The sequence below is a fragment of the Salmo salar genome, chromosome 18 (assembly GCF_965601325.2).
Source record: "Salmo salar chromosome 18, fSalSal1, whole genome shotgun sequence".
Lineage (NCBI taxonomy): Eukaryota > Metazoa > Chordata > Actinopteri > Salmoniformes > Salmonidae > Salmo > Salmo salar.
Window position 1 is genome coordinate 73,424,121 of NC_138308.1, and position 16,901 is coordinate 73,441,021.

Consider the following 16,901-nt stretch of genomic DNA (forward strand, 5'->3'; position numbering starts at 1 on the left):
ACACAAGGCTGGAATGGGCTACAAGACCATCACCATTCAAACAGAACACAGAATGGAACTCCACCATGGGTGCATCCGAAATGGCATCCTATTCCCAATGTAGTGCATTACTTTTGGTCAAAAGTTGTGCACTATATAGTGAATAGGGTGCAATTTCAGAAGGAGCCCATGTCTACTCCACCACAGCGGCAATTATTTTAAATTGACACAATGACAAGAATTTAAAATCAACAAATACAATCCCGGTCGGGACAAATAACAATGAACGGCAGCATTGAACCAACAACCAGGGCAGGCTAGGCTTACGTGCATGGCTAGCTAATGTTAGCATTTGGTTTGGCAACACAGAGGTAGGGTGAGAGGCCAGAAGTCCTTGGCTACTGTACTATTGTCACTTTATTTGAGACCTGGGTTTAAAAAAAATATATGTTTTCTTCCAAATACTTTGGCTGGACTTTATTACTATTTGAACCCAGGTGTCTATCATACCAGTGTTAAATGTGGCGGGTTCTGACTTTCATATCATCATCCCGACCCGCAATGGATCAAGTATGGAACCAGTACTGCGGTTGATTAATGCACTAAAACCAATGGAGACAACATGATGAAAACCAAATGGTAAACTCAAACCAACAGAGGGTGAGTCAGGGCTTTCTGTCTCTCCGTCTACATGGAGGATGTGCTTGTTCAGCGCGGCTTGGTCCCGATGGTGCGCTCCTTCTAGTTCTCAGACATTTTTGCGGATCGTGAATTTGAGGATGCCTCCGTTGTGGAAGTACGTCAGCTCCACGTCTGTGTCGAACCTCATCCTCGCCTGGAATGTTTTACCCGTGTCGAGCTGTAAGGGAAGGGAAACAGACAGTTGTAGGTTGCTCATAGTAAAAAAGGCCAATATATTGAGTATTGCTCTTTTCAAATGTATTACAGAATCATAATGTATTAGAGAGTTCATAGAAATCTCAAAGTGTTCTTTTTTTTGGACTAGACATCTACTAGCAACTCAGACTTTCGCATAACTCATTAACTCAGAGGGGTTTGGTTAAATACAGAAGACACATTTCAGTTGAAGGCATTCAGTTGTACAACTGACTAGGTATCCAATTTTCCCTTTCCACTGAGAATTTCCCACCCTATGTAATCACCGGTCGTACCTTAATGTCAACAATCACCCTGGGTGTGAGTGGCTCTGGGAGGACCACGGTGTAACGCTCTCGGCCCGTCAGGCCCAGGCTGTCTGCCGTGTCCCCGGCCAGGTACTCCAGAGGGATCACCCCCATGCCCACCAGGTTACTGTGGTGGATCCTCTCATAGCTCTCTGCCAGCACAGCCTTGTTGCCCTGGGAGAGGGGAACAGAGGAAGGGTGTCAGGCAGGTAACAGTGGGCATCCACATAGCTCACCATTTGTTATGTGTACCTTGCATGCTCCCTACTTTGTATTGTATTACCTTTGTTCAATAAAAAAAACATCCACATAGCCCACCAGAATCTTATATTTGATACTGAAAAGTGTCATACAGGCTAGCCCCTAACTTACATTCAGCTACTACATCATACATGATCAAATGAGTTGGTGTGATGAGAACGCTGTTGTGATCGAAGACAAGAGACTGACCAGGAGGAAAGAACCTTTAGCGGCCCAGTCTCTGGAGCTACCGGAGCCGTACTCCTTCCCAGCTAGGTTCATGAGCGGGAAGCCAGCCTGCTGGTAACGCTCTGCAGCATCAAACACATCCAGCTGTACAGGGAAGCAGACAATGGCTAGAGCACACTAAATACATACATTGATACATAGGGACTACCATAGTACATATAACAGCCATATAACAAAATACACTAATATGCAGTCAAAATACAAGAAGAAATGCTAAACATACAATAAAAGTAAGTTAATACAATAGTCATAAAAATTGTGTTACTCATTTGATAAAGTAATAGCCACCAGATAATGTAATAAGTTATACAATTATCTGGAGCTGTATAACTTTACCTGGTTTTATTACATTATAACAGGAAAGAATATTACATTATTGAAAGTTATTACTTATCTGTTGTTCCAGGGCATTATACCGTTTCATCAGAGGGTAGGTGCATGGTACGCGGTGCCTGTCTGTTCAGGAACTTGTTGAAGAGACGGATGTTGGCGAACGTGCCACGGGCCATCACAGCATCGTTGCCACGCCGAGAGCCGTACGAGTTGAAGTCACGTGGGTTCAAACTGGAAAGGGTTTAAAATGTTACTTTGGATTCTGGGTGCAACTTGACTCCAACATTAAAAAAAATACTAAGCTAAAAGCTAGCTAGACATCCAGTGAGCTCCAAAAGTATTGGGACAGTGATATTTGTTTTAAATGTTTTGGCTCTGTACTCCAACACTTGGGATTTAAAATGATACAATGACTGAGGTTAAAGTGCAGACTGATAGTTTTAAGTTGAGGGTATTTTCATCCGTATCAGGTGAACCATTTAGAAACTACCACACTTTTTGTACATAGTCTCTCCCCCCCCCCCCTTTTTAGGGGACCAAAAGTATTAGGACAAATTCACTTATATGTATTAAAGTAGCTTAGTGTTTGGTCCCATATTACTAGCACGCAATGATTGCATCAAGCTTGTGACCCACTTGGTACAAAAAGTGCGTAATTTCTAAATGGTTCACCCGATATTGATGAAAATACCCTCAAATGAAAGCGGACAGTCTGCACTTTAACCTCACAGTCATTGTATCATTTCAAATCCAAAGTGCTGGTGTACAGAGCCAAAACAATAACAAAAAAATGTCACTGTCCCAATACTTTTGGAGCTCACTGTAATAACCTTAAGCTAGCTAGCAAAAGAAGCTTCCACACTATCACGCTGACCCAAACTGTACTGGGCTGGCTTGGATTTTTTTCCTTTCACATTGTCCTTTCCAGCAACTAACCAGGCCAATACAGCGTGGCTCGGCTCAGTAGTGTGAAAAGGGTATAGTTACTGCCTTCCCTCCCATCTCTCTCACCCTCTGCCGGTCAGGTAGCATGCTGCAGGGCTGGTTCGGGCGATGTTCCCAGCAGGAGAGATATGGTCACAGAGTCGCCGAAGTTCAGCAGCACGTAGGCATCCGTTATAGACCCGGGGGACAGGAGCTCCCTGGTCTGAAGAAAGCACAGAAAGGCTGAAGGGATAGCTGCGCTAAAAGACATTTTGTGAAAGTGGTTGTGGATTGGAGCCCATAGACTAATTTCAAGGTAAGGAAAAAAATATATAAATATGTACATTTCACTGAACAATCCTTTTCAAAAGATAAAACCTGAGAGGGGAAAGAAATCGGACATTACAACGAGGACATTAGTTTGTGTGTCGTACCAGTCCATCAAAGAATGATGGAGACTTGATGTAGGTGGACTTGGGGTCCCAGGTATACAGCTTGTCTGAGGGGGCGTTGAGGGCGTTCCAGCGTCCGTTCACTTTCTGCCAGGGTGGAGCAGGGTAGAACAGTCCCATATAAAACTACAACACCAACAGCTCTCTACACTAAATGTACCAATACCTCGAAAAAGTCTGCTATTCACCCACATCTTAAAAATTGTCATACTTTTTTAGGCCTTCTAAATCCTGAAAAGTTGACATTACTTAGAATCCCCGGCCCCGATCAACTTCTCTACACTATCAAAGCTGGGGATATTATAGAATATTATTATCCAAAGAGCTGCGTTTACCTCAATCTTCTCATAGATCTCTTTGAACATGGCAGGAATGACAAACTGTCTCTCCACAGCCTGGATCTCCTGCCGCGTGGGCCAGATATCCCTCAGGAAAACCGCTTTCCCTTTGTTGTTCAAAGCTACATCATGAAACCAGAGAAGATATATGAGAGAGAGCGAAAGAGAAACAACAGAAACCAGTATCAGCACCGGACGGCCCAATCTCATTGAACTTCTTGAGTGTTCCAGAACAGTATGTGTGAACCAGAGGAGGCTGGTGTCTCTTTGAATTCGGAGAAAGGGCTCATTGTAATGAGGGAATGGATTGAATTGAACGGTACTATTTGATTAATTTCATTACAGACATTACAGCTTCCACTGGTGTGAATGCTATATAGTAAAACTATACAACTGTTGCAAAGAGAACACAGTGTTTGTTTGAAGATACTCACCAATGGGCTCTGTGTCAAAGTCAATCCTCACAGTTCCGGCGATGGCATAGGCGATGACCAGGGGGGGAGAGGTCAGATAATTGGCTTGTGTGTTGGGGTGGACACGCCCTGCAAAGTTCCTGTTACCTGATAGGATTCCAGCAACTACCAGATCTCCCTGGAAGAGAATGGTAGGTAGAGCATCGAGTGAGGACCTGTAGCCATTGACCCTGCAGGGTCGTGTTCATAAGGCACCCAACAGAAGAAAAAGGACTGTAACACTCATTGGACTCATTTTCATTTTCCCTTCCTAAACGTTTTCTGTTGTGTTCCCATAATGAACACGACCCAGGTGTGGGTGTAAATGTTAAAAGTTAGTAGTTACCTGAGTAATGGCCTCCACCACAGGCTCTGGGAGAGGTCCACTGTTGCCTATACAAGTCATGCAGCCATACGCCACCACTTCAAACCTTACGGGGAGTGGAATGCAAGGAGAAAAAAATGGAAGGAGCTGGGAAAGACTTTTGAGATGAACCCCTTACCTATAGACTATTAGTCAGTCTTTAGGAAGGTCTGCCTTACCCAAGCTGGAAGAGGTAGTCCATGACGCCGCACTCCTTCAGGTAGTATGTGACCACTCCGCTGCCGGGCGACAGGCTGGTCTTGATGTAGGGCTTCATACTCAGTCCAGCCTTGATGGCCTTCTTTGCCAGGAGACCTGAAAAGCAACACAGAACCAATTCAACCTCAATGACTGAACAACTTCCCAGATAGAAGTCAAATCAGCTGGGTCGTGTTCATTCAGGCACGTAATGAAAAACGTTTTAAAACGGATGATGAAAAACTGCAGGTAGTCCCTCCCCATTTCAGAAAATGTTCTTCTGTTTGATGTCTAATGAACACGACCCAGATAGGGCAGAGCATGGGACAAGGCCTAGTACGTACCAGCCCCTAGCATAAGAGGGGTTACTGGTGTTGGTGCAGCTGGTGATGGCAGCGATGACCACTGAGCCATGGGAGAGGCTGTACTCCTTGTCGTTGTACTGGAAGGGAACCTCTGCGTGGTGACGCTCCCGGGTCACATGGAAACCCTTGAAGCCTTGCTGCAAAGACATTGAGTTAGAAAAGCTAGTGGGCACACCTCTAGCATGACCCCTCCTACTGACCTGGATGGAAATCTGTGATGCCTCCTTAACCCATAGTAAGTCCAATCCGGTTGACTACTTTAAAATGGTGCATGCAATCATTTTTTGTCCCAAATGCCCCCTTTAGGTTTTCTAAATCTGTTCACACCTCATACACACAAATGTTAAGGGAAGGACTTGTGATAACAGGACATACTATCAGCATGTAGATACCAACAAGTGAGTGAGAGATGGGTGTTGTCGTTACCTTAGCTGTCAGGCAGGCCTCAAAGTCTGTCTTCATGTCCGACACGGCCACCCTGTCGTGGGGTCCCTTGGGACCACTGCAGCACAGGATCACGGTGCTCAGGTCCAGCTTGTGCACCTTGCATAGGATGGAGAGGGGGCAGGGGGGAGTAGAGGGAAAGTAGAACAAGAGTTAGGATTTTTTTGGTGAAGCTTATTAGTGATCACTTGACACATACTGTAGATCCCAGACATAGACTGTGTCCAATCATTTTCAAAACAGAATAACTTTCCAAAGTTGCCATAACTCATGCCTGACAATCTTTTGTCATAAGTCTAGAAACTTACATCTACAAGTCCTCATTTCTAAATGATTAAATGCATTTTAAAATGATCCAGTTTGGAATCGAGTACGTGGGTGAAGTCGGGGTCTTGGGAGGAGTTGCTGTAGTCTCTGAACAAGGCGACTGCGTTCAGATACCTAGTGAAGTAGTCCAGCTTCTCACCATCTCTCCCTGAGTAGAGGGAGCAGCAAAAAGAGCAACGATGAAAAAAGAAATGAAGGGAAAAAAGAGACAGGAAAAAGTTTTGACTGCCATGAGAAGGTGATATGGTGTTGCCAGCCCCGTTTTACATTTCAAATACTATCTGAGGTTCTTAGACATTGTTGACAGTAAGTGCTAAAACCTCAAAGGCTACAGTTTAAAAGTAGCATCTGTCCTGCTTTTTCTCAAATATGCAACATTTAAAGATCCCACCTGTCTGCTCCAGGTACTGAACACTGATGTGGTCCATGGGGAAGAAGGCTGCAGTGGCTCCATACTCTGGGCACATGTTGGCAATGGTGGCTCGGTCGGTGATGGACAGCTGTGCCACACCTGGGCCGAAGAACTCCACAAACTTCCCCACGATGCCGTCCTGGCGCAGGTGCTGTGGGCACAGAGGGAGAGCATGGGACACTCAGACAAATGGTGTTTCTATGTGACATACACTTGTGGAATGAAACACTCACCATTGTTTATCTACAACTAAACTATTTAATACAAGTTTATTGATCCCCTTAGGGCAAGTCAGTTTTTCAAGTAACAAATCAACAGCCTCCAAATGGATCGCATTGATAGTACTACTTTGTTGAATAATTTCATGCCTTGAACTATACTGATTAGACAGATTTGTTCAAAAGAGATGTCTAAAAAGATAGATAAACAGTGGCCCCACTGTCATGCAACTGACTAACCGATTACCTTGGTGACGGTGAGGACCATGCCGGTGGAGGTGATGAACTTGTCTGGGGTGCCCTCAAGCCTGTAGCCGATGACCTCAGGGAGAACCATGCCGATTGGCTGGCCCAGCATGACGGCCTCCGCCTCGATCCTGCCCACACCTACAACAAACATGTCAGGCAAGATTAAGTCCAGGTCTAGGCACGTTCCAGTAGCAAGGCTAGATAGCTCATATTTGGCTAAAGTACATTTTGGGGTTTGATGCTTATGGGTTATTTGTAGGTTAAAGGGGATAGCCTTAAGTGCCCCACTTGGAAGTTTAAAAACTGTGCAGTCATTTTGTAATTTGGTTGAAGTATCCCTTTAACACTATTAGCAATTATTTGAGTTGGTTCCAAGAACAGTGTACACAATCCAAGCCAGGTCTTACACCAGCCCAGCACACCCAGGCCGTCAATCATGGTGGTGTGGGAGTCGGTGCCCACCAGGCTGTCAGGGTAGTAGTAGCCGTCCTGGTCAAACACCACCCTGGCCAGATACTCCAGGTTGACCTGGTGCAAGACCCCCGAGTCGGTGGGAATGATGCGCATGTTCCGGAACGCTTTGGAGCCCCACTGTGGAACAGGAGGCAAACAGTGCATTCGTAAAGTACTCAGACTCCTTGACTTTTTCACATTTTGATACATTACAGCCTTATTCTAAAATGGATTACATTGATGAGGGGGAAAAAATATCTATACAAAATACCCCAGAAAAAAACAGTTTAGAAATTGTTATTGAAGCACCTTTGGCAGCGATTACAGCCTCGATGCTTCTTGGGAATGACGCTATAAGCTTGGAACACCTGTTCCCGAAGCCACTCCTACATTGTTTTGGCTGTGTGCTTTGGGTCGTTGTCCTGTTGGAAGGTGAACCTTTGCCCCAGTCTGAGGTCCTGAGCGCTCTGGAGCAGGATTTCATCAAGGATCTCTCTGTTCTTTGCTCCATCTTCCCCTCAATCCTGACTAGTCTCCCTGTTCCTGCAGCTGAAAAACATCCACACAGCATGATGCTGCCACTACCATGCTTCACTGTAGGGATGGTATCAGGTTTCCTCCAGATATGATGCTTGGCATTCAGGCCAAATAGTTCAATCTTGGTTTCATCAGACCAGAGAATCTTGTTTCTCATGGTCTAAGAGTCATTTAAGTAAACTCCAAGTGGGCTCCACCTGATTGGTGGAGTGCTGCAGAGATGGTTGTCCTTCTGGAAGGTCCTCCCATCTCCACAGAGGAACTCTGGAGCTCTGTCAGAGTGACCATTGGGTTCTTGGTCACCTCTCTGACCAAGGCCCTTCTCCCCCGATTGCTCAGTTTGGCCGGGCGAACAGCTCTAGGAAGCGTCTTGGTGGTTCCAAACTTCTTCCATTTAATAATGGCCACTGTGTTCTTGGGGACCTTCAATGCTACAGAAATTTTTTGGTACCCTTCCCCAGATCTGTGCCTCGACACAACCCTGTCTCGGAGATCTACGGGCAATTCCTTCGACCTCATGGCTTGGTTTTTGCTCTGACATGCACTGTCAACGTGGGACCTTATATAGGTGTGTGCCTTCCCAAATCATGTCCAATCAATTGAATTTACCACAGGTGGACTCCAATCAAGTTGTAGAAACATCTGATGGATTATCAATGAAAACAGGATGCACCTGTGCTCAATTTCGAGTTTCATAGCAAGGGGTCTGAATACTTATGTAAATAAGGTAATTCTGTTTTTTATTTTGAATACATTTGCAAAAATAATTTAAAAACCAGTCTTCGCCTTATCATTATGGGGTATTGTGTGTAGATTTGAGGAAAAAAATATAATCAATCCATTTTAGAATAAGGCTTTAACGTAACGCTTCAACAAAACGCTTGGACAGCAGCTGGCCATCGTCTCTGTCAAACACCAGCATGACTGGGACAAGCACCTGCCTGTGGTCCTCATGGCATGCCGCTCCGCTGTCCAAGACTCCACCTCCTGCACGCCTGCCCTCCTCATGCTGGGGAAAGAGATCCGTACCCCTGCGGAGATGGCATTTGGTCAGCCCCTGGATAGCCTTCCTGTTCCCCCGGGGCCGGAGTATGCCCGGAGACTCCAGGACCGCCTGGAGACAGCCCACACCTTCGCCAGAGAGCAGCTAGTGAATGCAGGTGGGAGGCAGAAGAGGAACTATGACGTGCACACCCGGGGAAGGCACTTTGTGGCTGGGGAGCTGGTCTGGGTCTACAGCCCCCCTGAGAAAGAAAGGCAGATGCCCCAAGTTGGACAGTCACTGGGTGGGGCCCTGCAGCGTCCTGGAGAGGGTAGGGGAGGTTGTGTACCGGGTGCAGCTTCCTTCCAGGGGACAGGTTAGCCCCATACAGAGGGGCATCTTCTCCCCAAACCCCAGGGACTCCCACAATTCCCCTCTCTGGCAATGACATTCCCCAGGCACCCACCCCCAGGCGCCGTAGACAAGGCTCCAGACAGCCCACTCCCCCAGTCTCCCTCCCTGTGTCACCGCGTGGTTCCCCAGAGCCACAGACTGTATTCCCCATTCCCTCATCCTTGTCCCCATGCCCCTGCCTTCATCCCCTGGGCCCCAGAGGGTCAGCCCCCGACCACGGACTGAGCCCCCTGTTTCACATCTGGACACTCTGTGACCATCACGGCCACGCAGGCAAAGGAGCCCTCCAGATCGCTTCAGAGACTTTGTTTGTTCCCTCGGGGACGAGGGACTTTGTGGTGGGGGGCTGTGTAGCGACCCGCACAAACAGCTGTGTGTTATGCTGTTAGTTGGTTGTGTTGTACTTACCAGTACCCAGTGTTCACAGGGTCCGACATGCCAATCAACATGTTATCTGCCAATCACGGGAATGCCTGAAATGTTCTGATGCCAGGCATCCAGGTGGTTGGTGGAGTGGAGGGGGGGGGGGGGGGGGGGGGGTGTCAGGGGGGTGGAGCATTGCAAGTTTAAGACCATGTTTTAGCCATTGATCTCTCTCTTACGCTTGGTCTTCACAAGAGAAGGTCACGGTTGTTTTATACGGGTACCTTTCATTTATTTGGCATGGGCTACGGCCAAACAGTAGCCTGTGTGGGAGTTGGGAATAAACCATGAATCGTAAACTCAAACCTCTGTCTGGACAATTATGATCTAGCCAGGTCATTACAATGCTATATACTCAATTCACATCACAAATGGTACGGTTAGTATGAGTATTCGAACACAGCTAGTCTGTTGTTAGTCCTCCAATCGTCCACTTGGCTGGCTGCGTTTAGCTGCTGCCGGAAACTTCGAAGATTTCCCATTATTTAGTTTTTCTAAGGACCCAGAAAATGGAGGCAATGGGAGAACCTATTCAAGTACTGTAAGTAAATATATTTTGAATATGATCAAAAGCGATAGCTAGCTAGCTTGCTACAGAAGCGTAATGTGCATGCTAAATCAAATGAGCTGCTAACGTAATGTTTGCTAGTTAGCTAACTTTACATACTGTATAGCTAGCTACGTGAATTAAATATCAACAGCTTGCTAACTTCATATTAGCTAGATAGCTATGTTGATGTATTTATCATTGTAACTCCAAATGCATTTGTAGCTAGCTAACAGCCATGGAAGAGGGTGAAGGATTAGCTAGCACTTCCAGCTGTGAGAGAAGGGAGAGTAGGCTACTCTGGATAGGGCAGGAACGCTACAACACCAAAAGTATGTGGACACCTGCTTGTCGAACCTCTCATTCCAAAATCACGGGCATTAATATGGAGTTTGTCGCTCCTTTGCTGCTATAACAGCCTTCACTCTTCTGAGAAGGCTTTCCACTAGATGTTGGAACATTGCTGCGGGGACTTGCTTCCATTCAGCCACAAAAGCATTAGTGAGGTCGGGCACTGATTTTGAGTGATTAGGCCTGGCTCGAAGTCGACATTCCAATTCATCCCAAAGGTGTCCGATGGGGTTGAGGTCAGGGCTCTGTGCAGGCCAGTCAAGTTCTTCCACACCGTTCTCGACAAACCATTTCTATATATACCTCGCTTTGTGCATGGGGGCATACTGAAACAGGAAGGTCCTTCCCCAAACTGTTGCCACAAAGTTGGAAGCACAGAATCATCTAAAATGTTGTTGTATGCTGTAGCATTAAGATTTCCCTTCACTGAAACTAAGGGGCCTAGCCCAAACCATGAAAAACAGCCCAGATCCTTCTTCCTCCTCCACCAAACAAAAGATCTAAACGTATTTACATAAGAAGACTCAAATTGAGCTCCGGTGCATCTTGTTTCCATTGATCCTCCTTGAGATGTTTCTACAACTTGATTGGAGTCCACCTGTGGTAAATTCAATTGATTGGACATGATTTGGAAAGGCACACACCTGTCTATATAAGGTCCCACAGTTGACAGTGCATGTCAGCGCAAAAACCAAGCCATGAGGTCGAAGGAATTGTCCGTAGGGTACCAAAACATTTCTGCAGTGTTGAAGGTCACCAAGAACACAGTGGCCTCCATCATTCTTAAATGGAATAAGTTTGGAACCACCAAGACTCTTCCTAGAGCTGGCCACACGGCCAAACTGAGCAATCAGGGGAGAAGGGCCTTGGTCAGGGAGGTGACCAAGAACCTGATGCTCACTCTGACAGAGCTCCAGAGTTCCTCTGTGGAGATGGGAGAACCTTCCAGAAGGACAACCATTTCTGCAGCACTCCACCAAACAGTTCTTTATGGTAGAGTGGCCAGGCAGAAGCCACTCCTGAGTAAAAGGCACATGCCAGCCTGCTTGGAGTTTGCCAAAAGGCACCTAAAGGACTCTCAGACCATGAGAAACAAGATTCCCTAGTCTGATGAAACCAAGATTGAACTCTTTGGCCTGAATGCCAAGCATCACGTCTGGAGGAAACCTGGCACCATCCCTACAGTGAAGCATGGTGGTGGCAGCATCATGCTGAGGGGATGTTTTTCAGCGGCAGGGACTGGAAGACTAGTCAGGATCGAGGCAAAGATGAACAGAGCAAAGTACAGAGAGATCCTTGATGAAAACTTCTCCAGATTGCTCAGGTCTTCAGACTGGGGCGAAGGTTCACCTTCCAACAGGACAACAACTCCGCAGCCAAGACAATGCAGGATTGGCTTCGGGACAAGTCTCTGAATGTCCTTGAGTGGCCCAACATCTATGGAGAGACCTGAAAATAGCTGTGCAGCGACGCTCCCCGTCCATCCTGACAGAGCTTGAGAGGATCTGCAGAGAAGAATGGTGTGCCAATACAGGTGTGCCAAGCTTGTAGCATCATATCCAAGAAGACTCGAGGCTGTAATCACTGCTTCAACAACAATTTTGTAAATATTTGTTTGTTATTTTTTATTCTTTACATTTGTAAATATTCTAAATATCTGTTTTCTTTTTGTCATTATGGGGCATTGTGAGTAGATTGATGAAGGGAAAAAACTATGTAATCCATCAAGCGCTATGATTAAACTGGCTCTCACGAGAACCGCCACAGGAAAGGAAGACACAGATTTACCTCTGCTGCAGAGGATAAGTTCATTAAAGTTACCAGCCTCAAAACTTTCAGCCCATATAAATGCTTCATAGAGTTCAAGACATCTGAACATCAACTGTTCAGAGGAGACTGCGTGAATCAGGCCTTCATGGTCAAATTGCTGCAAAGAAACCACTAAAGGACACCAATAAGAAGAAGAGAATTGCTTGGGCCAAGAAACACGAGCAATGGACATTAGACCGTGGAAATTTGTCCTTTGGTCTGGAGTCCAAATTGGAGATTTTTGGTTCCAACCGCCGTGTCTTTGTGAGATACAGAGTAAGTGAACGGATGATCTCCGCATTTGTGGTTCCAAACGTGACGCATGGAGGAGGAGGTGTGATGGTGCTTTGCTGGTGACACTGTCTGTGATTTAGTTAGAATTCAAGGCACACTTAACCAGCATGGCTACCACAGCATTCTGCAGCGATACACCATCCCATCTGGTTTACGCTTAGTGGGACTATCATTTGTTTTCAACATGACAATGACCCAACACACCTCCAGGATGTGTAAGGGCTATTTGACCAAGGAGGGGAGTGATGGAGTGCTGTTTCTGGCCTCCACAATCTCCCGACCTCAACCCAATTGAGATGGTTTGGGATGAATTGGACCGCAGAGTGAAGGAAAAGCAGCAAACAAGTGCTCAGCATATGTTGGAACTCCTTCAAGACTGTTGGAAAATCATTCCAAGTAGAGCTGGTTGAGAGAATGCCAAGAGTGTGCAAAAGCTGTCATCATGGCAAAGGGTGGCTACTTTGAAGAATCTAAAAGATGTTCAGATTTGTTAAACACTTTTTTCGGTAACTACATGATTCCATATGTGTTATTTCATAGTTTTAATGTCTTCACAATTATTCTACAATGTAGAAAATAGTAAAAATAAAGAAAAACCCTTGAATGAGTAGGTGTGTCCAAACTTTAGACTGATACTGTATATTTCATCAGCGTTCTTATATCTTCTAGATATAGGACAGACACTTCAAAACCTTGTTCCTTATGATTTATTTTCTGACTGTCTTTTTAGCCATTTATCAGTGTGTTATTCAATGTGTTTCTATGTGCTATAGTAGTAAAGGCCAAATTCAATATTTGATCAAATATGTGTTATACCTGAAGGGGTCCTAAGATTCCAAATCAAATAGCTAAATTATCCATAGTATGACCATCTTTAAACAATTCCATATTTCAGCTTAGAACCCCCCATCCATAAAGTCATAAGAGAAATTATCCCATTTTAATTTTGATAGATAAACATGTTGAAAATATATTTGAAATTGTGCTAACTTGCCTTGAACTAGTCATCTATCTATACAATGATTATTTTTTCTCATCTTGATAAATCTTTGATAAAGTTCAGTTCGATAGGGAGCAGTGTTATGGAGGGTTTAATTTTGAAGTTCCTTCCTCTTTTTGCTGCCTTCCCTGGTCCTCTGCATCCTATAGGTCTTCTTAGCCTGCGCTCTCTCTTTCTCCAAAACCTCAGTGTCATCCAGGATCTTCAGGCTTGGGATCTGACTGATCACATACTGCCTGTGTGGCCAGAGGAGGAACATGTTGGTGGGCGAGACACAAAAAGCATAAAGCACATCATTTCATACTGTAGTAATGACATAACATATTGATGAGGAACAGTACGTCTGGTATATAGCAGGGGTCGGCAACAGGCGGCCCGCGTTCCAAAACTTACCCGCAAGTGTTTTTTGTGTGTAGATTGATGCAAAAAAAACAACAACAATTTAATCAATTTTCGAACAAGGATGTTACGTAACAAAATGGAAAAAGTCAATGGGTCTGAATACTTTCCGAAATGCACTGCATATCACACAATTTTAACTCTAACTTATTTTGAGTTATAGAATCATGTCATATTCCTATGACCTGTAAGGTTACACAACACATCCTTCTCATTTGAATCTAAAAAGACACCTGATCAAAAAGGTGCAGCTTTAGTGTATCAGCTGTGTTCACTCAAGCTCACCTGTAGTCTATGTACTGGTCTAGACTCCCTCCATTGAAGTAGCTGGGTGCTGATTCGTTGTTCATCATGCTGAGAATCCTAAAGGAAGTAAAAACATCCAGAGGTCAGACAACAACACTTAAATGCCTAGTCACCTTACCCCTTTAGATATCTACCTCTATCACTCCAGTATCCCTGCACATTGTAAATATGGTATTGGACCTGACCCTGTATATATCTTATTTACTTTCTTGTGTTGTTCTTATCTTATTTGTATTTCTTGTTTGTTCTACCTTGTGTTGTTTTTAGGATTACATTGATATGTATTTCTGCATTGTACTTGTGCATGTGACATTAAAACTTGAAACTTGAAAATGGTCTTTGGGTTATGGTCTCATGCTTTTTTTATGTTGTAATAACATGTCTGTTCAATGCTCCACAATGTTGCACCCTACTGAACGCAGTTTGGAACGAAACCAACAAAGGTGTTGACTTCAACAGAAACTGTCACCCAGGCAAAAACACACAGGCACACACTGCCCCAATGGCTTCAGTAAAAGCCAGTCTTACTTGATGTTGGGGAACTTGCTTCGGATCTCCTCAACAAAGGTGGGCAGGTTGCCGATCTTGTTCTTGTTGATCCACACGGTGGTGACACTAGGCATGTAGGGGAACTTGACGTGGGACGAGTAGCTGTTGCAGTCCAGGATCAGAGTGCTGAGCTTCTCCAGTTCACCCAGGAGAGCTGGGCTCCGTTGGCAGCTGAATGAAGGACAAACATTGCCAGGTAGACTGTGTGTTAATAGTATAGTACACATGCATAGCATGTCTCTGATTGGTGCGTGAAAGAGAGAGATGGAATTCAGATGTGTGTGTATGTAATGTGTGTGTATTTGCCTCTGTCTCTACAGGGCTCAGAGCAGAAGGATACTCCTCCAGCAGGTTGTAGCTGAGGTCCAACACTTCCAGGGTGTCTCGCTGGGCTAGTATGACTTCGTAGGGGATCTCTAGCAATCCCTGGTAGGCAAAGGAGAGACTCCGAAGCCCCAGCACCGGGCCTGGCTGACCGGGTTGGCCAGGCTGGCCTGGTGCAGCAGGAGGCCCCGCTGTCTCCATGGCCAAGAGGCCGAACTACAGCCTTCAACACTTCACTTCTCGATGCCAACTAGCCAGATTACCAGGGGATTCAGATACATGGCGCCATAACTCCCAATATCCACCCTCAAATCAAAACGACAAGGGCATCATGGTTTAGTTATTGAGAGTACTAATTTCCAAAATCTCTTTTCCAGGAGTTAAACATAAACAAGCAGCCAAAATGCTAATCGCTTACCAAACATCTGCTGAATTGTACATATAATTGACAGACTAGGTAGTTAATTCAGCTGATGTCCCAGGGAAACCTGGGTTCAAATACTATTTGCAATCTTTTACATACTTTGAGTGTTTGCTTCAGCCTGCCTGGGTTGCTATGCGGGTGGGGTTTGCAACAGGGAAACTCAATGAAGCACAGCTAAAGTATTTGAAATTATTTCAAATAGTATTTGGTCCCAGATCTGAATCAGTCACTGATCGGAGGGATTGCATGGAAACCAGCAGCTGCAGTAGACCTTCAGGACCAAAATTGAATATGTATAACCATTTTTCACCTTTGAGATGTGTTGTGTACATCTTTAATTTTGGAATGTTGACATGAGTTCATTACAGCACTGTTACACTGGTCAAAAGACTACACTAACAAGCATTTTCTGGCTTGAGAGTACGGCATAATACAGTAGTTTACCGTCAGCGAGGTGGTTCGGTTATCATTCAGTTCACCCTTCTTTATTTGTAGAATACAGTAGATCAACAGCAGTGCCTGTTGTCATGTGCTACTATAAAGACAATTCACCATTAGATCAGGGCTGAGGGTATTGGAGTCCAGGAGGCTATGAATGAATGACCCACTCTGTTAGAAAACCAGACGAAATGCCTGTGCATGTAATTCCCTCAGTGAAATGTTTTTCTCCAAGCAGATTAGCCTTCTCATAGTTCTACAAACATCTTTAAATCTTGCCATTTGAAAAAATGATATGAAAAAGCTAAGGTTGTATGGTCGGCAACTCTTAAAAAACAATCTGGATCGCTCACGAATGACACCACGGGTGCAGCAAAGCTGTCTCTCAGACTTGTCAGGGATACATAGGAACATTCATAGAAGCAGGTCAGTTCAAATAGGCAAACATGATTTCACAAACAATACATACAGCACATGAACAGATCTATATACAGGTAATCATTCCATTTGATCCAACTCACCACGATGTGTGGTTTTCAGGCAGCTCTACCGGCCGAGATGCAGTCTGCTCACTGCACATAAAAGGCACTCATTCATGGCTCAGCTCTGGATCACAAGATCCGGATAATCACATTGGCCGTTAACCCCTTCCTGTCCACGGGTTCTCCCAAAGGACAAGACCCGGCATAACAAGTGCCGTAACAATATGTTAAGTTTCAGATAGAAATGTAATGAATAGAGCTGACATGATTCCTTATTCCACGTGTCAGAGAGGCATGTTCATTCTACATAATACATTTGTCTCTGAATGTTCCACAATGTACTGGCCCAGTTATTCCCAAACAAAAATCCTTTATAGTTATTCTTCTAGTCAAGGGAAACCGTGACGAGATCCTAAGGCCCATTGTCGTGCCTTTCATCCA

The 16,901-nt window shown here is 45.0% G+C and overlaps 1 protein-coding gene and 1 pseudogene across 1 annotated transcript; both read right to left on the minus strand.

Annotated features, from left to right (window-relative positions):
• Positions 1 to 273: 273 nt before the first annotated feature.
• Positions 274 to 7,383, minus strand: LOC106577706 (cytoplasmic aconitate hydratase-like; annotated as a pseudogene).
• A 5,680-nt stretch (positions 7,384 to 13,063) lies between these two features.
• LOC106577738 (leucine-rich melanocyte differentiation-associated protein) lies at positions 13,064 to 16,464 on the minus strand. Its single transcript, XM_082964499.1, has 4 exons — positions 15,133 to 16,464; positions 14,772 to 14,963; positions 14,223 to 14,300; positions 13,064 to 13,774 (listed from the first exon to the last, which is right to left on the minus strand). Exons 1-4 carry the CDS (start codon positions 15,315 to 15,317, stop codon positions 13,630 to 13,632), a joined length of 600 nt encoding a protein of 199 aa, XP_082820625.1. The 5' UTR covers positions 15,318 to 16,464; the 3' UTR covers positions 13,064 to 13,629.
• Positions 16,465 to 16,901: the final 437 nt, after the last annotated feature.